The 23,984-nt window shown below is 45.4% G+C and overlaps 1 protein-coding gene across 1 annotated transcript in view; it reads left to right on the forward strand.

The window, feature by feature from the left end:
* The window catches only part of LOC126198854 (cholinesterase 1-like), a 178,623-nt gene that overhangs the window by 55,344 nt on the left and 99,295 nt on the right, over positions 1 to 23,984 (forward strand). Inside the window, exons 5-6 of the mRNA XM_049935442.1 lie at positions 10,403 to 10,588; positions 22,286 to 22,488. Coding sequence (XP_049791399.1) covers positions 10,403 to 10,588; positions 22,286 to 22,488 — 389 coding nt within the window. The remainder of the gene's footprint in view (positions 1 to 10,402; positions 10,589 to 22,285; positions 22,489 to 23,984) is intronic.

Below are 23,984 nucleotides of genomic sequence, written 5' to 3' on the forward strand. Positions count from 1 at the left end.
TCAAGTCATATTTTCGCAATACAGCGACGAGAAAAAGCGAATTGCATATCCGGACAACCGAGTGGAGTGTCAATGGGTTATACTCGAAACCTCGATGTGCTTTCTTGGAAATATTGACTAGAGACACTGTTGATGCATGTACACTCCTGGAAATTGAAATAAGAACACCGTGAATTCATTGTCCCAGGAAGGGGAAACTTTATTCACACATTCCTGGGGTCAGATACATTACATGATCACACTGACAGAACCACAGGCACATAGACACAGGCAACAGAGCATGCACAATGTCGGCACTAGTACAGTGTATATCCACCTTTCGCAGCAATGCAGGCTGCTATTCTCCCATGGAGACGATCGTAGAGATGCTGGATGTAGTCCTGTGGAACGGCTTGCCATGCCATTTCCACCTGGCGCCTCAGTTGGACCAGCGTTCGTGCTGGACGTGCAGACCGCGTGAGACGACGCTTCATCCAGTCCCAAACATGCTCAATGGGGGACAGATCCGGAGATCTTGCTGGCCAGGGTAGTTGACTTACACCTTCTAGAGCACGTTGGGTGGCACGGGATACATGCGGACGTGCATTGTCCTGTTCGAACAGCAAGTTCCCTTGCCGGTCTAGGAATGGTAGAACGATGGGTTCGATGACGGTTTGGATGTACCGTGCACTATTCAGTGTCCCCTCGACGATCACCAGTGGTGTACGGCCAGTGTAGGAGATTGCTCCCCACACCATGATGCCGGGTGTTGGCCCTGTGTGCCTCGGTCGTATGCAGTCCTGACTGTGGCGCTCACCTGCACGGCGCCAAACACGCATACGACCATCATTGGCACCAAGGCAGAAGCGACTCTCATCGCTGAAGACGACACGTCTCCATTCGTCCCTCCATTCACGCCTGTCGCGACACCACTGGCGGCGGGCTGCACGATGTTGGGGCGTGAGCGGAAGACGGCCTAACGGTGTGTGGGACCGTAGCCCAGCTTCATGGAGACGGTTGCGAATGGTCCTCGCCGATACCCCAGGAGCAACAGTGTCCCTAATTTGCTGGGAAGTGGCGGTGCGGTCCCCTACGGCACTGCGTAGGATCCTACGGTCTTGGCGTGCATCCGTGCGTCGCTGCGGTCCGGTCCCAGGTCGACGGGCACGTGCACCTTCCGCCGACCACTGGCGACAACATCGATGTACTGTGGAGACCTCACGCCCCACGTGTTGAGCAATTCGGCGGTACGTCCACCCGGCCTCCCGCATGCCCACTATACGCCCTCGCTCAAAGTCCGTCAACTGCACATACGGTTCACGTCCACGCTGTCGCGGCATGCTACCAGTGTTAAAGACTGCGATGGAGCTCCGTATGCCACGGCAAACTGGCTGGCACTGACGGCGGCGGTGCACAAATGCTGCGCAGCTAGCGCCATTCGACGGCCAACACCGCGGTTCCTGGTGTGTCCGCTGTGCCGTGCGTGTGATCATTGCTTGTACAGCCCTCTCGCAGTGTGGGGAGCAAGTATGGTGGGTCTGACACACCGGTGTCAATGTGTTCTTTTTTCCATTTCCAGGAGTGTATTTATCCTGGAGGATTAGTTTACGCAAAAATCGGCGCTTTGCTATCATTTCTTGTATCATGTCTGTACTTCCACGTTAAAACTTAAAATATAGGATGCGTGAATACTGACGACTTACTTTGAATGGAACACATAACTTTCTTTTCCTGGAAAATTATATAATATCTGTGAAAGAGACCACCTATGAGACAATCACATGAGTAATTTTAAAGGTTTGTTCGAATGCTCAGGATCCTCATGCAATTGCCCTAAAGGGATTCAGATTTTCGCTGCGTTCTAACCGATCTGAGTTCTCAGTACTTCACCCAGATGCTCAGTGATTTGTAATTTTTAAGTCTATTGGGTAAATTCAAAGAATTTTCTCTAAACAGAGCATGTAACACCAGTTTATAACCTCCATCGTCTATTCGGGATTAAAATCGTTAGGAGACCGTAATGGAAATTAGGACGCATAACAGAGGTATGTATTTGTTGCTTCGTTTTAGAGCATTAATTGAAATAGAATGACCAATATACGCTTCATTATCTTGTGAAATCGTCATGAAATACGCAGTACGCATTTGCCTGTGATCCCTGCGTTATTCTCTTTTTGATAATCGTTTGTAAGAGATATCTCCCGTCCTCGATGTAGCTTTAGTACTCTTAAAGAGTATGTAAGCGTAAGGTATGGTCAAACCTTCAGGAAGCATTCGTCACAGGTACAGGAAGGCAATATATTGTATGGACATGGTTCCCCAAACGCTTTATTTCTACGTTAGAGCTCCGTTTCCACATGTAGTACGTCTGCTGCAGGTTCTCATGTAGCAGTCTCCAGAGAACCATGCTGTCACCATTAATTGTTTTAGCTAATTGTCTTACGTTGTCTCTAGATTTGCCATCAACTTACCGAAGAAGTTCCTCCTCCGGCTGAAATTTTCTCGTTCTTCTAGGCCTCCTCCAGTTGCGAGTGGTAAGGTTCAAACGTCCCATGCACCCTAAAACGACGATCAGTTGCTTCAAATATTCTCCGGTCGGGTCGTCGTCAGTCTGGAAATTTGCGAACGCTGAAATCCAAGAGCATAACCAACGGCCAATCCGTACACCAAGTGAGCATTGGCATTTGAGTACACTTCCCCTTCACACTGAACCGGAAACCAAGTCCGCGATGAATACTAAACAGTTGATCCTACGTGCTTTATGGTGACAGAGCTTTTGACATAGTCGCATGTCAACACAACAAATGAAGTGAGCAACATGTCAACATTATCTTTGTTCAGTTGGAACAACGAACACTGGCGGTGAAGCTACGAATTACAACTTACTGTAAATTTCAACAAAACGTAAGCAAGAACGTCTTTTGAACATTTCATGTAATAAAACGTTTCTTGTAATGCTGATACGTCCTATTTGTGTATGTTACCCATGATTGAGGTAATTATGAAGAGGAGTAGAAAATGAGCTCTACCTTGGAAGTAAGAGTTTCCGGACAGATGTCTACGTAACACTTTTTATTCCCGGATGTGTAACGAATGCTCCCTGAAACTTTGGCCACACATTTTTGTTCCTACAGTTTATCAAAGGTCGGGTGCAAGAAAATAGCATTAGGAGTGCTAAGACTTCAATTGAGTAATTCCCAAACACAAAGTTATTTTGAAGAGGCTTCCGAAGGGTGTTACAGATCGAAGATCATGTACAATTAACATGCTTGTGTATTCTCAAAATACTCTCCATGTGAGTCGAGTTTCCTCAAAAATTTTTGCGTTAGTCAATAAAATATGCAGAATAAACTAGTTGGTTCACTTCTAAATTATCTATAGCAGTAGTGATCGGTACGACAAACGTAGCTGCACAAAGGCGCATTGTTAATTTTAGGCACTAGATTTTACCAATTAAGTTTGTGATCTATGCGCAGTATCAAACTGTTAACCCTCCGTTACTCGCGCGAAAATTCGTGACATGGTCACTCGCGCGGATGATAGGTGTCATCCACAAAGAAAACGGTCTATTTGTATATTTTGAACGGTCTTGATGACTGATTTTATGTTTTCCTTATTAAATCTAAATATAATACATTTAATATTCGTACACAGTATAATATATTCTAACGTTTGAAACAGTTCGACCATTCGAAGAACAATATCTTCAGCTGAATTACTGGTATTACCTGGTCCCTCTGGTTGCTTACCGACGTACGGTTCTAAATTCAAAGTGTAAGCTGTTTTTACATCAACCAAACCAAGCACTTTTAACCCGTACTTTGCTGGTTTGCTAGGGATATACACTCCTGGAAATGGAAAAAAGAACACATTGACACCGGTGTGTCAGACCCACCATACTTGCTCCCCACACTGCGAGAGGGCTGTACAAGCAATGATCACACGCACGGCACAGCGGACACACCAGGAACCGCGGTGTTGGCCGTCGAATGGCGCTAGCTGCGCAGCATTTGTGCACCGCCGCCGTCAGTGCCAGCCAGTTTGCCGTGGCATACGGAGCTCCATCGCAGTCTTTAACACTGGTAGCATGCCGCGACAGCGTGGACGTGAACCGTATGTGCAGTTGACGGACTTTGAGCGAGGGCGTATAGTGGGCATGCGGGAGGCCGGGTGGACGTACCGCCGAATTGCTCAACACGTGGGGCGTGAGGTCTCCACAGTACATCGATGTTGTCGCCAGTGGTCGGCGGAAGGTGCACGTGCCCGTCGACCTGGGACCGGACCGCAGCGACGCACGGATGCACGCCAAGACCGTAGGATCCTACGCAGTGCCGTAGGGGACCGCACCGCCACTTCCCAGCAAATTAGGGACACTGTTGCTCCTGGGGTATCGGCGAGGACCATTCGCAACCGTCTCCATGAAGCTGGGCTACGGTCCCGCACACCGTTAGGCCGTCTTCCGCTCACGCCCCAACATCGTGCAGCCCGCCTCCAGTGGTGTCGCGACAGGCGTGAATGGAGGGACGAATGGAGACGTGTCGTCTTCAGCGATGAGAGTCGCTTCTGCCTTGGTGCCAATGATGGTCGTATGCGTGTTTGGCGCCGTGCAGGTGAGCGCCACAATCAGGACTGCATACGACCGAGGCACACAGGGCCAACACCCGGCATCATGGTGTGGGGGAGCGATCTCCTACACAGGCCGTACACCACTGGTGATCGTCGAGGGGACACTGAATAGTGCACGGTACATCCAAACCGTCATCGAACCCATCGTTCTACCATTCCTAGACCGGCAAGGGAACTTGCTGTTCCAACAGGACAATGCACGTCCGCATGTATCCCGTGCCACCCAACGTGCTCTAGAAGGTGTAAGTCAACTACCCTGGCCAGCAAGATCTCCGGATCTGTCCCCCATTGAGCATGTTTGGGACTGGATGAAGCGTCGTCTCACGCGGTCTGCACGTCCAGCACGAACGCTGGTCCAACTGAGGCGCCAGGTGGAAATGGCATGGCAAGCCGTTCCACAGGACTACATCCAGCATCTCTACGATCGTCTCCATGGGAGAATAGCATCCTGCATTGCTGCGAAATGTGGATATACACTGTACTAGTGCCGACATTGTGCATGCTCTGTTGCCTGTGTCTATGTGCCTGTGGTTCTGTCAGTGTGATCATGTGATGTATCTGACCCCAGGAACGTGTCAATAAAGTTTCCCCTTCCTGGGACAATGAATTCACGGTGTTCTTATTTCAATTTCCAGGAGTGTATTTGCTGAATGGAATAGGCAGTTTCCTCTAAATGCCAAAAGCTGTTCCTCAACGGTAAGACATTCACCAGGTGAAAAATATTTTTGGCAATTGTTCGTGAATAGTTCAAGTACCTCTCTGATAGGAGCCAACTTGTCAGTCTCTCTGGGGACAGCTCTACCACGGATATTATCAAACCTCAGACATCTTAACAGAAACCTGAATTGCTTTTCACTTATGCATAAATAACATGATTCAAGTACGTTTCCCTTTGAGCTATCCCACAATTTTTATGTACTCTTCCTAGAACATTTCAAGAGCCACACAGATATAACAAACCAATGAAAGCTCTGATCTCTATCGCATCTGTTTCTTTAGCGTCCCTTTCTCTAGAGAAGTTACCACGAACTTTATTGATGTATATATAAGTGCATGTTGCGATAATGCTTATTATGTTTTCGTCCAAGAACAAATTCAGAATTTCTATTTCTGTCTTTTTTATACGAGCTTGATTTTTTGGTCCAGGCAAATGCGTAATAACATTACAAGATCTGCTTCTAACAATGGTAGGATATTTATTTTTCTTCCGTTTAGTTATTCCATCTTTCGCTAAAAGAAATGCATCCTCTTGAGTTACTTCTTCCTGTGACTCATATTCATCATTCTCTGGCACTTCTTGTTCTGTTCCTGAATCATGACCGCTTTCATGAACACAGTCCTCAGTCTCTGAGTCAGCGCTATCGCTGTGAGCATCTTCATCACTCAGTTCATTGAACCATTCCAACCATACATTAGGATCTCTACTTTTTTGCTTTTGACATTTCTTCCACAATCTAAAAATAAAGAGAATACTAGGTACCACGGAAGAAGTCCAAATTTCCGCAGATATGAAAGATCGACTGAATCTAGGAGAGCAATAACGTAATACAGACTTACTTTGTTTCGGATTGAGGCAGCAGAGCTCGCGCGGATGACTGGTGTCCTCCAGACTATAATAATGTGAAAGTCTACCCCTAGTTTGTTATGCTGATTATTTTTCATGTAAGAAGTATCTCCCTTTAATATAAGCGGACGCAGTGCTCCATGGTTCCCATTTCTATCGCTATGTGTCTAATTCTTTCAATTAGGCCCGATAAATTGAGATATGGGTAATCAAACCCGCTAGAAAAGATAGTATTCTAATTTAAAATGAAGCAACGGATAACACATCATCGGTGAATGGCCATGGAACAACACGTGCACATTAGGGACTGTAAGACTTTCTTTTTTTGATACTATGAATTCAGTTAGTCGCATGAAGTTCATAATGCATACAGTGGATATGCCTGGATTGAAAATTCATAGAATATAGTCATTATCTCAGTGGTATGCATGAAGGATACTAAATAACGCTAAGAGAGAATTTCAATAATCATTCTGATTTATTTCGATAATATTTAAGAAAACTATTACTCTCTGTGACAAAACATACATGAAATTTTTTTTTTTTTTGGTGTTGGCAGAAAAGCCAACACTGTTTTTCTAGAGGAGGCCGAAATGCACGCGTTTAATTACACGCTGACTGGCGTGAGGTCTGGAACAGGACAATATCTTGAGAATTGCAAATAAAGTACGTAGTTGATATAATACTTAACTTTAATCCACAATTGTAGAACATCTGTCGTTACGGTACATGCTTCACAATATTAATTATCAATTGAATACGGCGCCTTGCTAGGTCGTAGCAAATGTAGCTGAAGGCTATGCTAACTATCGTCTCGGCAAATGAGAGCGTATTTGTCAGTGAACCATTGCTATGAACGTCGGCTGTACCACTGGGGCGAGTGCTAGTAAGTCTCTCTAGACCTGCCGTGTGGTGGCGCTCGGTCTGCGATCACTGACAGTGGCGACACGCGGGTCCGACGTATACTAATGGACCGCGGCCGATTTAAAGGCTACCACCTAGCAAGTGTGGTGTCTGGCGGTGACACCACAAAATCTATTATATTTAAGAAAACTACCACTCTCAATGACAAAACCTTCATGAAGCACTCACTATCTCTTGCATCTCGTCATACCGGAAACATAGACAACACTTCGTCGCCAGTTACATCTACTAATGATTAAAATGGGTAAAAATGAATGTTACTCTTAACACGATTTAGTTCTTGTCACACCTATTTAACGCGCGGAGTAGGGAAGGATATTACCTTTCACTCTCTCAAACATTACTTGTGTTACTGCACATGCAGTACCATGCGGATAAGTTCATGTTGAAACCGCTTATTATGCAACGGCAATGCAACGTGAGCAAACCAGCCCAGGCGTCATGACTCCACATTAATCATGCTATGATTAATGAAAGGCAAATCCAGTGACTACCGTTATGAATGCTGGCAACACGTGGCCAAGTTCGACAACAAAGAAACGAGTAAAATAAATCGTTTAGTCATCGAAAATTTATATTGCTCGTATCCAGAACTAAACTATGCAACAAATGAAACATTAATGAACCTATCTGCTATTGACCTAAGAACAAGAACCGTTGGTTCATGCCCTCAATCACCTCGCGCCCAAGTCCGTCAGTTGAAACACATTAATCTGAAAAATTTCTACAAATACAATATCGCTGAACGTTTCCCGGTATTAATTCACACCCGAACATGTTTCATAATCAATGTTACCCCAAAAAACGTACATTATGTTTTGTGGCGGCCTTCGTAGCGACAACACTTCGCTGTAGAAACGGCCTACGAAGTCACCGCCACACTTTTAATAGCGGGCCGACCGGTCCGCTGGAACAGTGAACAGAAAGATGAAAACCCAAACACTCGGATTAAATGAAAGTCGGTACTTATCTTTATTAACGACGATACAGAACACAGTGGTGAACATGGTCTACAGAAAACTGTCTAGTTCGAGTCGGAGCGGCTAGGTCAGCGTCGGCTGACGACAAACAACATCTCTGCTGCGATGAACACACAACTGACTAGCAGTACACAATTCGGTGGCGAGTCTACAACTGAGCGGCGAATCCAGAACTGTCCTAGCGCTCGCGACTCCAGCGCTTAAGAAGCCAGAAGCCAGCGGTGGCGCGCGCAGACTTGCGGCGATTTCCTGTATCGCTGGCGCTGCTTATGCGGACGGCGTCCGGACTTTGATGCTGCCAACCTTTTTGGCAGCGGGCTCGGTTGGCATTACTGGCTAGGATATAACATTATGGATAACTTTTCTCACCATCCATGACGAGCACCGCACCCCTGCGTCCGTCTGTTCAATCGGCGGCCCTGGAGTGTCCTAACATGGCGCGTTCCAGGACCAACCACCAACCGTTCAAAAAAACTGGTGGTGGGGGTAGGATCTCAGTGAGAACCAACCTCACAAACTCTGCCCTGCTCGTCCCCACTATCTTTGGAATCACGAACTCTCAGCCGAATCTGCTCACGTTGTTATGTTGGTGCTAAACTACCCTACTGCTACCATCTTTGACTAACCCAGATTATTATATATTCCATGCATAACTACGTTTATCCATCCACATACATCACGGGATCAAAGGACGAGAGAGGAGGTGTGACACCAACAGAAGAAAAAATATACACGGAAGCATTCTTGAATCCAGAGGTTAATTAGCTAGACGAAACATTGAAAGGACGCTCTCGGTGTAAAATGAATTATTAAACATGTAGAAATTAATCAGTTAGTTAAATGAAGCGTAAACCTTGAAAGTTTACCATCTAACCTCCTTGCCTAGGGACGCCAGATGAAAGTTGATGTCGTCAAGCCCTGAACCAAATTGCGCAACGGATAACTGGGGAGGTGAGCTTGAGAGCGCTACCTAGAGAGCGTGCCCTTTCTGTGCGATACTAGGCAAGGGGCTGGAGGGCTCACACGCTGATGTGTGGGTCCCTGCATTCTATAGCTTTTATTTTAAATGAATTCCCTTAACTTGACTTCTTTGTGATTTTTTAAGGTATGTTAAAAGATTGATGACAATTGATTACCCATTTATTTTAAACATTATCACTCGATTTTACAGCGATTGCAGCAATTGTTCCAGTTTGCAGATATTACAATTTTACAACTTATAGCTCGGGTATATTATATACTAATCTGCACGCACATTTCTAAGGGCAAGACGGAATTGCGTTGGCCAAATGTATACCACCAAAGTCTCCCAATATTTTACATAGGACATCCACTATGTGAGGAGGATAACGGACAAACTGGGGACCAGATACATTAACACAGGGGGTCAAATTTCCTAAATTAACGAGATCATTCATTTCCTTACACAATCCGAAGCTGGAAATAAAAGAGTTAGTACAAATATTCAAATACCTCTCTTCCATGCGTGAACATTGAGACAGACGCACTGAGGGCACGTCTGCTCACTTACCCGTCTTCTGTAACACTCCTCAGAATATGGCGGGCACCCGGAAGTCTTCCTGGGCCCCGGTGGAGGGGATGGTCGAACCACTTGGGCGTGACCAACGTCTCCACCCCAAATCTTGTGACACTGGAAAGTCTTTGACTTTTACCTGCCTGTGCTGTCTCTCTGATACCCTACCCAGAAGTAAGGTTGGCACTACCATACTACAGAACTACTTCCCAACAAAGATTTGGCCACGCTTTACGGAAAATGTGAGGAGGATTAAGAAAGTTCATGTGCAGATTCACATTCACGCACAAGAAATGCATAATACACGACACATTTAAATACGTATTATGAAGCCTGACACATTTCTTTCCACCCGTCCACATGGGTTCTGTTGCACCCGCGGCCGGCCGCGTCGTGTAATAAAATTGGCTGCGGAGCCGCCTCTGTTTCTATTTCCCGGTGCGAGCGAGCAGCGAAACCTGCTGCTTATAGAGCGGAAACTACTGTACCGTTTCAACCTGTGACGTTTCAAATGTTTCATAAACAATGTATCTTCCTTAACTGAAAGCCAACGATGATTGGAGCTAACTGCTAGAGAGTTAGCAGAAAGATACTGAAAATGGCGCGATTCCAGTCTTGCCCTGTCAGACAAAATTGAGCGGGAAAGTCATGTGGATGACGAGTGTCATCAGCGCGAGCGACGGAGGATTAACTGTACATCTCCCATTTCATTGTTAGAGAACACTGTTTGTGCAGATTGTGGAGTTCTATGGCAAGTGCTGAATTGTATGTCGAATTCTCTTACGTAACCGGCAGGATTCCTGAGCACGGAAGACGACGTCATCAGGGGCAACTACGGCTTCAAGGACCAGAACCTGGCCCTGCGCTGGGTGCGGAGCAACATCGCCGCCTTCGGGGGAGACGCCGGCAGGGTGACGCTGTTCGGGGAGAGCGCGGGCAGCGTCTCCACCTCCTACCACCTGCTGTCGCCGCTCTCTGCAGGTCACTCTGCTCTCCGTCTTGTCGTCTTTCCAAACTGCAGCAGCTGTCTTGGGAAAGAGCACTGGCTTTCTTCACCTCTGACCGATCAGTTACTGGGTGCCTAAGTAGCCTGAATAAAGCTTAACGCGTGCGCTTACCGCTTTGGTGCAAGATGCAATTTCTAAATGGTGGCTCCACATTGAGGTGACAGAAATCATGGGATACCTCCTACTGTAGTGTCTGACCTCCTTTTATCCGGCGTGGTGCAGCAACTCCATATGGTGTGGACTCAAGTTCCCTGCACAAATATTGAGCCATGCCGCCTCTACAGGGTGAAAAGTATTTAAGCCGACAAACTCTGGGAGGTTGTAGGGGACATCAAAACAAATATTTTTCCCTAATGTCATTTTTTTCCTATGAGGATTATTTAAACCGGTGGAGGCCGTATTACGCTCTCAAATTGCTTTCTGTTATCTGTGGTGGTATCATATGGGAGGCCAAACCTGAAGAAGCATGTGTGTACCAGTTCTTTTACCACTGACTCTGCCCATATATCGGCGAGTATTGTGACTTATAAAGTGATTCAACCATCATTAATAAATACCTGTGTCCTTTTGAGCTCTGCAACGGACCGACAGTGTCCATGTCGATATGTGAAAACCTGCCAGCAGGTGCCAGAAATTGAGCAATCTGTGCGAATACATACCTTCCAATCTCGTTTTGTTGGCATTTTAAACATGCGCATGCCCATGCCTGGCAATCTCTTTGAACCCACGACCACACCATTTTGGCAGTGACCATCTTAGCTGTAGCTCTCCGATCTGAGTGTGTAAGATTGTGTAGTGCTTCAAAAACTTGCTAGTGATATGATTCTGGAATACGGGGCCATTGTTCACCTCTTGCCATGTCTCACCAACTTTCTTGTGAGACCTTTGGAAATGATACTCATATCAGTTGTCATCCCGTGCGTCCATCCTGGAGAAGGTTGCTTAGAAAAGGATCAACATGCTGCTCTACTGGTAACTTGTCCCAATGAACAGATCATAGATTGGCCCAATTGAGGTCCTGGAATACTGCTTTGGCCTGAGTATCGAGAGGTTGCAACAATGAAAAATTGTACTGAAATGCAGGAGGATCTGCAGCGAATTGACGCATGGTGCAGGGAATGGCATTTGAATCTCGATGTAGACAAGTGTAATGTGCTGTGAATACATAGAAAGAAAGATCCCTTGTCATTTAGCTACAATATAGCAGGGCATCAACTGGAAGCAGTTAATTCCATAAGTTATCTGGGAGTACGCATTAGGAGTGATTTAAAATGGAATGATCATATAAAGTTGATCGTCGGTAAAGCAGATGCCAGACTGAGATTCATTGGAAGAATCCTAAGGAAATGCAATCCGAAAACAAAGGAAGTAGGTTACAGTACACTTGTTCGCCCACTGCTCGAATACTGCTCACCAGAGTGGGATCCGTACCAGATAGGGTTGATAGAAGAGACAGAGAAGGTCCAATGGAGAGCAGCGCGCTTCGTTACAGGATCATTTAGTAATCGCGAAAGCGTTACAGAGATGATAGATAAACTCCAGTGGAAGACTCTGCTGGAGAGACGCTCAGTAGCTCGGTACGGGCTTTTGTTGAAGTTTCGAGCACATACCTTCACCGAGGAGTCAAGCATATATTGCTCCCTTCTATGTATATCTCGCGAAGAGACCATGAGGATAAAATCAGTGAGATTAGAGCCCACACAGAGGCATACCGACAATCCTTCTTTCCACGAACTATATGAGACTGGAATAGAAGGGAGAACCGATAGAGGTACTCAAGTTACCCTCCGCCACACACCGTGCTTGCGGAGTATGGATGTAGATGTAGATGTAGATTCAGTTGTTAAAGGCCGTATTACGATATTCAGTTGTTAGAGGGTGTATTACGCTCTTCAGTTGTGGGCAATTTCTGTCCACTAGTGTAGTAGTGCATTGATTCTAATGGAGCGATACACCTGGAGTGAGTACACTGATATGGTTGGTGCGTACTACACAGCACACCACAACGGACGAGCTGCACAGCGGGTTTATCACCAACAATATCCTAAGACCTTTGCTGCAGTGTACCAACGTCTGCGTGAGACCGGGTCATTAGCAGATTACCTGGACAGGAACGCCGTCGCACGGTAAGAACGCCGCAGTTTGAGGAAGCTGTCTTGCAGCATATGGAGCGGGCTCCTTCAATCAGCACTCGTGCAACTGCACGTAACATGCGGACAAATCAGACGAATGTAAGAACAGTCCTTCGAGAGCAATTGTTACGTCCGAACAGTGTGAAATGCATCCTACATTTCCATTCTCTGTATTGTTTACCGATGGAGCAACGTTCGGGCGTGATGGAGTTTTCAACATGCACAATTCGCATGTTTGGAGTGAGGATAATCCACATCCCACAGTTACTAGCGCTCATCAAGTGCGGTGTTGTTGGGGACTGTTTAATTGGGCCGTATCTGCTACCTAGGCCATTAAATGGCAGGCAAAATTACAATTTTCTCGCCAGAGCATTGCCAGAATTGCTGGAAGACGTCCCGCTCCCTACAAGACAACGAATGTGGTTCCAACATGATGGGCCGCCCGCACATTTCAGTCGTCGTGTGCGTCGGTTCCCAGCAACGTGGATAGGCAGAGGTGGTTCTGTAACATGGCCTGCTTGATCCCCAGCTATGTCTCCTCTTTACTTTTTGTGTGGGAGAGATGCGTAACCTTGTTTACGCAACATCTGTTGCATCAGAAGAGGATCTGGTTGCCGGGATAGTAGCAGCAGCAGGACCAATTCAGGGTACTCCTAGATGTTTTGCCCGTGTCAGACAGAACATCATCCGACGGTGTAAGCTTTGTTTAAGTGTCAATGGAGGCATTATTGAAAATCTACTGTAATTGTAATTGGGTTGTTTTAATGTGTTTTGGTCATACAAAAATGGAAAAGTGTTTCCTGGTTTAATTAATTTGCTGCCAGAGAAATCTTCCTCCACCGGTTTAAATACTCCTCATAGGAAAAAATGACATTGGGGGAAAATATTTGTTTTGATGTGCCCTACAACCTCCCAGAGTTTGTCGATTTAAATACTTTTCACCCTGTATAGTCGTCCATGAGTGAGCAAGTGCTGCCAGCGCATGCTTTTGTGCACCAACCGACCTCTCGATTATGCCCATAAATGTTCGATGGGCGGCCGAATTATTGGCTCGAACTGTCCACAATGTTTTTCAAACCAATCGTGAACAATGGTGATCCACTGATATGATGAAGCTTCATCCATGAAAATTCAGTCGTTGGCTGAAAACGGTCTCCAGGTAGCCGAACATAACCAATTGCAGTCTATGATCGGTTCGCTTGGACTCGAGGGCCCAGTCCATTTCGTGTAAACACAGCCCACATCATTACGGAGCTTCTACCAACATCCACAGTGCCTTGCTGAGCACTTGGCTGCAGGGCTTCGTGAGGTCTGCACCACACTCGAACCCTACCATTAGCTCTTACCAACTTAAAACGGGACTCGTACGACCAGGCTACGGTTTGCCAGTCGTCTAGGGTCCAGTCGATATGGTCACGAGCCCAGAAGACGCGCCACAGGCGGTGTCGTGCTGTTAGCAAACGCATTGGCGGCGGTTGTCTGCTACCATAGCGCATTAACATCAAATTTCGCCGCTCTATCCTAACGGATGCGCTCGCCGCAGTCCCATATTGGTTTCTGCGGTTATTTCGCGCTGTGTTGCTTGCCTGTGAAGCACTGACAACTTGTCTGGCGTCCCCGCAGTCCAACCGCGTGCTGATATTGTCGACGCCGTAGAGCTGCTACTGACACAGCTCTCGCAGTGGAGTTGAGACACGATGCGCGATGACGTAGGTCCCCGTTGGTGAACAGGAGACAGAAATGCGAACTCGTACGATGGAAGCTTGTTCTGATTTAAGACTGAATGATTCATTGCCTGGATATGCAGTAGTTGTTAAATCTTATCTCATGCGCATCGTACACACCACCAATTGCGAGGAAACATTGTAATTATCAGTCTTCTCGTACGTTGTTGGCTCGTTGCTATGGAGTAGTTGAACCTGTATGAAGCGAGATCCACAGATACTCTTTGATCACGTCTGAGTGAACCTACGCCGTAATCTTAAAAAAATGTTCAAAAGTTCTCTTTTCAATTAATGAAGTAGGTATTTTGATATTCAGATTAAATTGTCCCTGCTGAACAGTCGTTGGTTAACTATCATTGATTAAATCACTTAATAATGTAGTCCACGATTGATATTTCACTTGGAACGAACAGTTTATTGTTCCTTGGCCACTAAATACTTTATAACTTTCGCACCACACGCACACGCAGTTGGCTGGTAAAGTCAGTTCTATTAAAATTAAGTTTCTTGACAATTACGAGAACTTGACTCTTCAGCGCAATTGTATTATCTTCGTGGAGTCATGTAATTGTGTCCTACTCGAGATTAATTGAGTGTAGTTCTTTGATATACTATCCACTCTTCTTTTAGTTCCAGTCATTAGAAAGTTAAGTCCAATATTCACTAATTTCTTCAATAAAGTTCAATTAACACGCTATGCACGGTTAAACGCGTCTATCAGTTCCTGTCTCTGCTTAGAAAATCAGTTTCCGAAGTTCGTGAATCACGTCGCGTTCTTTACTATCAATAACTAAGACAAGAATTGTTCTCGCACGTCTTTACAGGACGAGAGCCAGCAAGCGACTTCTTCTGTGAAAGAGTATTGTAGGCGCATTGAATTTCTTCGTTGCGCTGACAAATCTCTTCCACATAAAAGTTATCTCTGACTAACATCACCTTGGACTTAGCTTTCAAAATATTAATTTGCAATTATCACTTGGCAATTTGTCCATTAATTAAATCTGAGGTTTCTTCCTCCTCTTTTCATAACAAAAACTCTCAGTGATGTATAATGTTGTTGTTATCAAAACTTCTTGGTGTTAGCTTATCGGCAAAGATGTCGTATAACTCTTCCCTACTTCATATTACGATATTCTGTCTTAATTGACTTTAAGAGGGTCGTTTGGGTGTTATAAACTGTAGTCAAAAACCGCTGCGCTCGGTTGTTAAGTGAAGGCCGTCAGTCACTGCATTGCCCGTGGTGAGATGCAATGCCTGAAATTTGGTATTCCCGGCACACTCTTGACACAGTGGATTTCGGAATATTGAATTTCCTAACGAGTTCCGAAGTGAAATGTCCCATACGTCTTGCTCCAATTACCATTCCGCGTTCAACATTTTTTAATTCCAGTCGTACTGCCATAATGACGTCGGAAACCTTTTCATACAAATCAGCTGAGTACAAATGACGCTTCCCCTAATGCTCTTGCCTTTCACGCCATGTACGGGGTACTACCGCCAGCTGTACATGGGCATATCGATATCTCACGAATTTAGTCGCCTCAATGTAGGAGGAACGTTTCAAGTGTGTGCTTGTGATAACAAAATATGCCGTCAGACTTATGGGTAACGCACTACCCATCAGTTTCTGGGTCATCCTCTGGCAATGGTGACATCGGATGTCATTGTGAGTGGAGAATACTATTACTTCTCTCAGCCAGTGTGGCCAGCTTTCCCAACACGGAACCGTTACTTCCCTTTGAAATACGTCCTCGAGCATTCTCATCGGGTTGAGTACACATCATTCCTTTCCTCTCAAGAGGGAAGTCCTTGGCCGTACTGAGCATGACTCTAATGCAGATTTCCACGTGGCAGTTAGCGATGATAACCCTTAAAGCTGCATGAGAAAACGTCTTTTTTTTTTTTTAGCACCATGTTCAGTCTTACAGTTGATTTTACCCAAATACGATTTTTCAGTTTCAAGATTTTGTTGACAGGGAACCAAAAACTTCGCTAAATTTCTGAAAGCGTTTATTAACGATTCTGTCAACATTTGCAGTATTTTAACAACAGAAATTAACTATTTGGAGCTGCGCGGAGTGGCGGCCACGCGGTTACAGGCGCCGTGTTACGGATTGCGCCCTCCCTCGGGCATGGGTGTGTGTCTTGCTCTTACCATACGCTAGTTTAAGTAGTGTGTAAGTGTAGGGACCGATGATCTCAGTAGTTTGGTCCCTTAGGAATTCACACAAATTTAAACACAAACATTGCCTAATCTTATTAATAAACGTTTAAAGTGGCAATGCATGCATTATGCAAGTTTGTGATCTGTGTGTAGTACCAATCTGTTAACTGGACATTTCTCATTTCATTGCTTGAGAACACTAATCTTATTAATAAACATGTAAAGTGGCAACACATGCTTGACAAAAATTTCGCAGGATGACTCACACAATGCACACGTGCCTCTTACCAAGGCTGAATGCAACTGGAGGTCAACACAGCCAACAGCACCAGGAAACTTCCGATGGCTCTAGTGTCGCACCTCATGCACATGCGCACGTCGCGTTTTAAGTCTGGATGCGTATAGGCTCTTTTATTGTACTTGTCATCAATACAGTGAATGACAACAACAAATTTACAATTATTACACAAATAAAAATATTAGTGCCGCGTGTACATGTTACATATTTGAGCGTACGACATGCATTTCATCTTCAGGTGGGTGTCCACAGCCAATGGGAGCGGCGGATTAAAATAGGAGGCATCGCAGCGTCTTTATTAACCACTCACATTTAATATAAAGCACAATGGAACAAAAAAAATCACATTGCAATACATATGTTCTTTTACAATTAATGTAGGCGTTTTCTAATCTCTGCTGTAATTAAAGTAATTGTGTTACGTTAATATTTTTGCGTCTTGGTAATACAGAATCAAAAATTGTTTGTGTTACGTTTTGTGTACTTAACATCTGATGTCCTCATAAAATGGTACCTCACAGAAAAACACATTAGAAAAGTGTTTTCGATGCCCCATACATCCTCCCACAGTTTTTGGTGTAACTAATTTTCATCCAGAAGATACTACTTCTACAGATTCAAAAATACTCATTGAAAAACATGACATCAGATAAAAATATTTGTTTTGATGTCGCGTGCAAACTTCTAGAGTTTGTCAATTTAGATAATTTTCACCCTATATGCACCAGTCGGTTGCATAAGAATAGTGCAATAGCGTGGGTCGACGTGGACACGTGGTGGAATGACAGGAAGGAGCTATCGTGTTTGGACGTGTCCATGAGCTCACTTTGAATATAGCCACCTTATGTGTTGTTGTATGAACGTGGGCTGTCCAACTTGACTATAAGAAATGATCCAATGCCGGTCCATCCTTCAATAATTTTTTAGTGAACGTTGCGGAAACAATTGAATGCAGTGGACATTTGGAGTCGATCACATCGAAGAAGTCATTTCTCATGGCGGGTCATAAATTTGCACGTGTTCAGTGGGCCAAACGACACAGAACCTGAACAGTAGCTGATTGTAGTCATGTGGTGTGGTCTAAGGAGCTGACTGCTCCGACGACCCAATGATGCGTTTTTCGATAATATGTGTAGGGTGAAGTTCAGGCTGTGGGTGATTTTATCAAGTTTATGAAGTTTTGGGAACGTTTTTCGCAGCAAATGGTTCTAATGGCTCTGAGCACTATGGGACTCAACATCTGAGGTCATCAGTCCCCTAGAACTTAGAACTACTTAAACCTAACTAACCTAAGGACATCACACACATCCATGCCCGAGGCAGGATTCGAACCTGCGACCGTAGCGGTCGCACGGTTCCAGACTGGAGCGCCTAGAACCGCTCGGCCACACCGGCCGGCTTTTCGCAGCATGACTTTTGCCCACTTATTCAAGTTATCATTAACATGAACTAGGATGTTCATTTCAACATTCTCGGTGACAAAGGGCTCCCCTTCCTCCTATGTCTTCATGGTGAATTTATTTTGGTCTTTTCCTCCTCCCAAGGTGACAAAATCAGTGTTCACAGGGCTGCACACACTCGTCTCTGGTTTGACGAACACACCCTATCGCACTTTGGGTTACCCACCAAATAAAGCAGTCTTAATCCAATGTCGAGAACCTGGCGAAACACAGCAATCAACATACGCTCACTTTTATAGTTCTATGGGATCTAAACATTAATGACTGTCTTCAGTTGGATATGACACACCATTAAAAACTTGTGGAATCTCTTCGTTGCTGAAGTGAGGCCATTTTCAGGGATAGAGGTGATGTTATACGGTATTATCGAGCTGATTCCTCTTAGCTTAAATAAGAAGCTGCACAGACGATGTCACACATCAACCCAAAACATACAAAGAAGACAAACAGGTCATAGCAATACGTGTATTGGTGCTTAGCTGATATTAGTCGACAATGGAGTGGATAGTGGACTCAGATTCAGGAGCACTACATGCTGTCATTCTCTCTTTGTTGCATCCCCGGATATGACCACCTTTGACTCATTGGACCAGGCAGCTTTGGACATGCCCCTTAAGGCCAGTGGTCTACCTGAAGAATTCAGGGGCTGCTATGAGGTGGATCCAACGGTTTTCTCAGGGTCTGGAATTCGTTGCATTCAGTGACGTCAGCCTGTGGGATTAGGCAGGGGACCCTCTCTCCCTTATCCTTCTTAATATTCTTTTCTTGTCGTCAACAGTTTAGAGTCTTGTTCCAGGGGAACACCAGGGACAGGGGGTTGTTTGGTAGATGGCATCCTCTTTCTACAACACAAGCTGCACTCATGTATTAACAGGGTTCTTAAGCAGAACAGAAAGATACTTATCTTTAAGCTGGTATATGTTTGTGGTACAAGTTCTTCCATAATAATCCACGTTAGCCTCACTGTTGGTGAAGTACAAGTCCCGCTATGTACGCTGCTATGGTTGCTATGTACTGACTGACTCTGAGCTACAAACTGTGCTGACTGCAGCTGCGACTGCAACTACGACTGACCGGGACTGACTGTCAGTGACGGGATTGTGCCTGTGACTCCAATCCGCGACGGCAATCTAAGTACGGGCGGTCGAGAGGGCGTTGGCGGCACGTTGCTTGCGAATTTGTCTTTGGCCTCTCTCCTGATAGGCGCACTTGATTCAGCGCCTATTATCGATCTTCTTGCAACCTCTTTGCCGACCAGTGTGCTGGTGAAAGGTTACGCCAGTACAAATATGTCCCTTGACTTTGTGCTTCCTAGGCTTCCAGACCACATTGGTGCGTATATTGGTGGTCATCAGATGAATGCAGCCATCTTCATGAATGACACTCTCTTGTTTCCTGAGACAAAAGCTGGGTTGCAGGAACTAGGAGGTGTGGCAGCTTCTGCACTTGAGTATGTGGGTCTCCATTTCAATGCAAGGAAATCTTTCTTCTTTGGTTGCTCTGGGTGGGGAGAAGACGGTGAAGGTTGATGGGGACATCGCATTTACTGCAGGCTATTCCACCATGCCAGCCTTGCATTGTGGGGAGCTGTTTCACGACCTGGGCCTGCAGCTGAACGCCAGTGAATGAAATTTGTTTAATCTATGTGAGGAGACAGCACTTCGCTTGGGCACCCTGATGTGGGCACCATCGAAGCCACAATAAAGGCTGTACACTCTTATGACTGGGTGCAGGTGGCTGATCACGCCTGCAGATGCCAACAGATGCACCCTGTGATACTGTCATGCTCCTGTTAGTCAGGGGGCTTGGGTGTGCTGGCAGTCTGCTGGCCTGGGCCCCTTATTAGAAGGAACCACTTGTTCTGTTTGAGAGAGGGGGACTTGAAGTATGTAGAGTGTGAGATGCAGGGATGAACGAACAATTCCTATATAATTAGTAAATCTTTGTCTTCTTTTTCATAACCAGGCAGAATGTGGGTCAGCTGCTCGACTTGCCTGTGGATGGAGTGGCCATCAGACAGTGAACGAGAACACCAGGGCAGCATGGATGGGTATTGGAGCCTACCTGCTTCCTTGCCCTAAGTTTATCTTGGATTCCTTAGCTCTGTTAAGTCGGATTTTGAGATGATTTCCGAGGAAACGGGTGATTCCCTTTCTCATTATGTCCGAACTTGTACTCGAACTATATTGGGCTTGTCGTCGACGAGGAATTAAGATTCCCCTCTGTCATTCCTATGTCTGGAGATGTTCTTAAAACATTGTAAATGCAGAGTCCTCTGCCATGTCACCCACTTTTGGATGGGGGATAGGGGATGTGCACAGTCTTACAGTCGGGTTTGTCCCTGATCCGTACACGAATGAAACAGACCAGAGAATATTAGCATGCACTTCCTAATGGTGTGTGCAGTATTTGTAGATTCATACTGGCGTCACTGCTTGTCCAAGCAGTTCTGATTATGGTACTCAGCTGCGACATTGACATAACTGCTCATATCATCGCCAAAACATCACATCAGCAGAGTGCATCTCAACAAGCCACGTGCGGAGTTCTGTGCTACACGTGCTATGAAGTCATTCGTAGTGGAAAGCCGCCCTAACCTTTGTTTTGTCTAGATCACACTCACAAGAAATGCAGTAGTTCACTGATATATTTGTGAAATGATTACTATTCAGCCATCAGTGTATTCCAAGTTGAATTAAAAAACATGCCAGTAAAGGCGATCCTTCCCTGTTTCAATCCGACTTTGCTTCTGAGCAATTAAGTCTATGTAAATACCTTTGTGCCACTAGTGCATTTCGCAGCAGAGAGCATCACATCTCCGACGCAGACTGTCCATAACTGAGACGTGGTCCACCACTGAGCCAGCACTGTAGATGAGTCTGTGCAATATGTTTCGACCATGAGTTTAAGATAGTAGGCTGCGATCATATTTAATAACCATGTGACTGCCTGTCGCTTGTGACAGCGTTCACACGGCCATTGGTGTCATACATACGTCTCTGTTGAAACACCTCTGTTGAAGCACCTCTGTTGAAGATTTCCTGTAGGTATTCAGAATGTCAGCGTACAACACACCAATGCTGCAGGTACAGGTCATTCTACCTTCTCCAAACTTATTGTCATTTTGTATTTGTTTTTATATTAACAATGCTTGGTACTTGATTTCAACGTTTCCATTTCCTTTGTGATCATCACAACATAACTGTAATAATGGTGCTTCATCTTTTTGTAAGTACAGTTATATTTTCGTCAAATGCTGCCTTTCCACTTACAATTGTCCCACTTGTATTTGTGTAGTCACCAGAATATAATTTTTGTATTTATACAGTTATCTCCAACAGTACAAACATATAAATGAATGTATAAACACCTGAAGATGGGCGCAAGCCCGAAACCGTTCGTGTGACGAATAAACAACCTTTTATTGTGACTGGTAGCGGATATTTTTCTACAACCCCTGCTAATTATTATCTCTAAGAAAAGTTATGGTATTAATATTTTGTTTGTTTGCAGGTAAATGTCTATGACCCTGTATACATTGGAAGCCACATGCCACAGTACCGTAGCATGTAGCTAGAGCAGGCGAAAGAAAATGGCACAGTCAATCTCCACTTTGTCAGTGTGCTGCGCCATTTTCTTTTGCCTCCTCTAACTACGTGCTACGGTACTGTAGCGCGAGGTTTCCAATGTATACGAGGGTTTTAAACGTGTACCTACAAACGAACAAAAAAATTAATCATGTAACTTTTCTTCCATGTGATGATTAACACTTAATGAGTGCCCCGCGTAAGATACGCTCCGAGTTTCGAGTCACTGACTGCGGGTGACGCAACTCTTCACAAACAGACGCCACAGCGAGCCAGTAACAGCAGGGCGGTGTGTGTGTGGGGTAGGTCTGTTCCAGCAGGCCATCATGCAGTCGGGCAGCGCGCTCAGCCCCCGCGGCATGGCGTTCACGGCCCGAGACCGCGCCTTCCGGCTGGCGCGCTCCCTCGGCTACCAGGGCGGCAACGACTCGGCGGAGCTGCTGGACTTCCTGGCCGCCGCCGACGCGGCAGACCTCGTCAGCGACGACTCCCGCGCCCTCTCCGACCAGGTGAGTGAGTTTAGTCGCCTGCTAACGGTATCGGGAAACCCATTCTGACTTCCCGCTCACTTATCGAGGAGAGAATGAAATAAAATCCTGGTGCAACCAAGTCGACTCTGCAGATTCTTATACTATCGAATTTTGACTGTCAGTGTTCTTAAATATTTAACTCGGAAACGTAATGCAGCAAAATTTAATGATTTTGGAACTGGAAGAAGCCGCTTGGTTACCAGAGTGTCTGTAAAAGTCTCGTTAGCAGTTAGTGACCAAAACCCCATGTAGTGTGCGTACTGTAAGACCTTCAGTACACACACCATCAGATTATTTGACTTGTCGCTCTAACGAAGTAGGCGAGTGTCAGCAATAGGTCTCGTGGTCTTATCGCGGCGTGTTAATCTTCTGCCGTTTGGTCAGACGATAGAAATGCCACTTGCATACTTAGAGTAGCAGATTGACGGTGACCAACTTTAAACAGAACTTGAATAATTATCAAACACATTTATTAAAATAATAAAAATCATAGATATTACGTAACTTGATTCTGGGTGCTGTTTACAATTGACAGTCTGAAGTTCCTTTGGTCTTGGTACGTTAACCTTATTCTCACATATCTCTGATACTTGACAAAGTGTCTATTCATTTATCTTCATGGCTATGTACAGGAATATGATAATCTTATTAGGCGCAGACTGAAATTTGGCTATAGCCTGGTACAGACAAATGCAGACTGGTACAGACTGGTGCAGACAAATGCAGACTCGTACAGACTAATGCAGACTGACTAATTGGACGTCTGTACACTCGTTATAATACCTCGCGCGTTCATGTATCACTGCACGAGTGTGATCCACGAGGAGAAAAGGTTCTACGTTAGCAGCAATCTCATTGGCTGCGTTACATTTTAATACGCGGATCGGCGGAAGCAGAATTTGGTCCGTCTCTAAGGCAGCGCCATCTCGTAGTGCGGAGACAGACGAGCGCTGCGCCTGCGCTGTTGTGCTTAGCGGGGCGTGCTCTAGTGGGAAAGTTGTGTACACGCTGACTACGCGGAACTATGTACACAACTCCCCAAAAGAGTACAAATTGTACAAACACTTTTGTACTAACGAGTCAAACACATTGTATAATTGCCCAGTGATAATTACATAAGTGAAAAAATATGATCGTATGGCATTGTTGACCGGGAGGCCCCATGTCGGAAAGTTCGGCCGCCGAATTGCAAGTCCTTTTTAGTTGACGGCTCTTCGGCAACTTGCAAGTCAATGATGATGAAATGATGATGAAGAACACAGAACACCCAGTCATCACGAGGCAGAGAAAATCCCTGACCCCACCTGGAATCGAACACGGGACCCCGTGCGGACATTACAAGCTGCGGACATAATGAGCTGCGGATATTACACTCATGACTTCGAGAATGCAGAATTGTGACCTTTCGCAGAACAGAAACGTCTTCATACAAGAGATAGGCAAAGCTGTTCTTTTCAGAGATCGAATCAGAACTG

Source organism: Schistocerca nitens, chromosome 8, assembly GCF_023898315.1.
Source record: "Schistocerca nitens isolate TAMUIC-IGC-003100 chromosome 8, iqSchNite1.1, whole genome shotgun sequence".
Lineage (NCBI taxonomy): Eukaryota > Metazoa > Arthropoda > Insecta > Orthoptera > Acrididae > Schistocerca > Schistocerca nitens.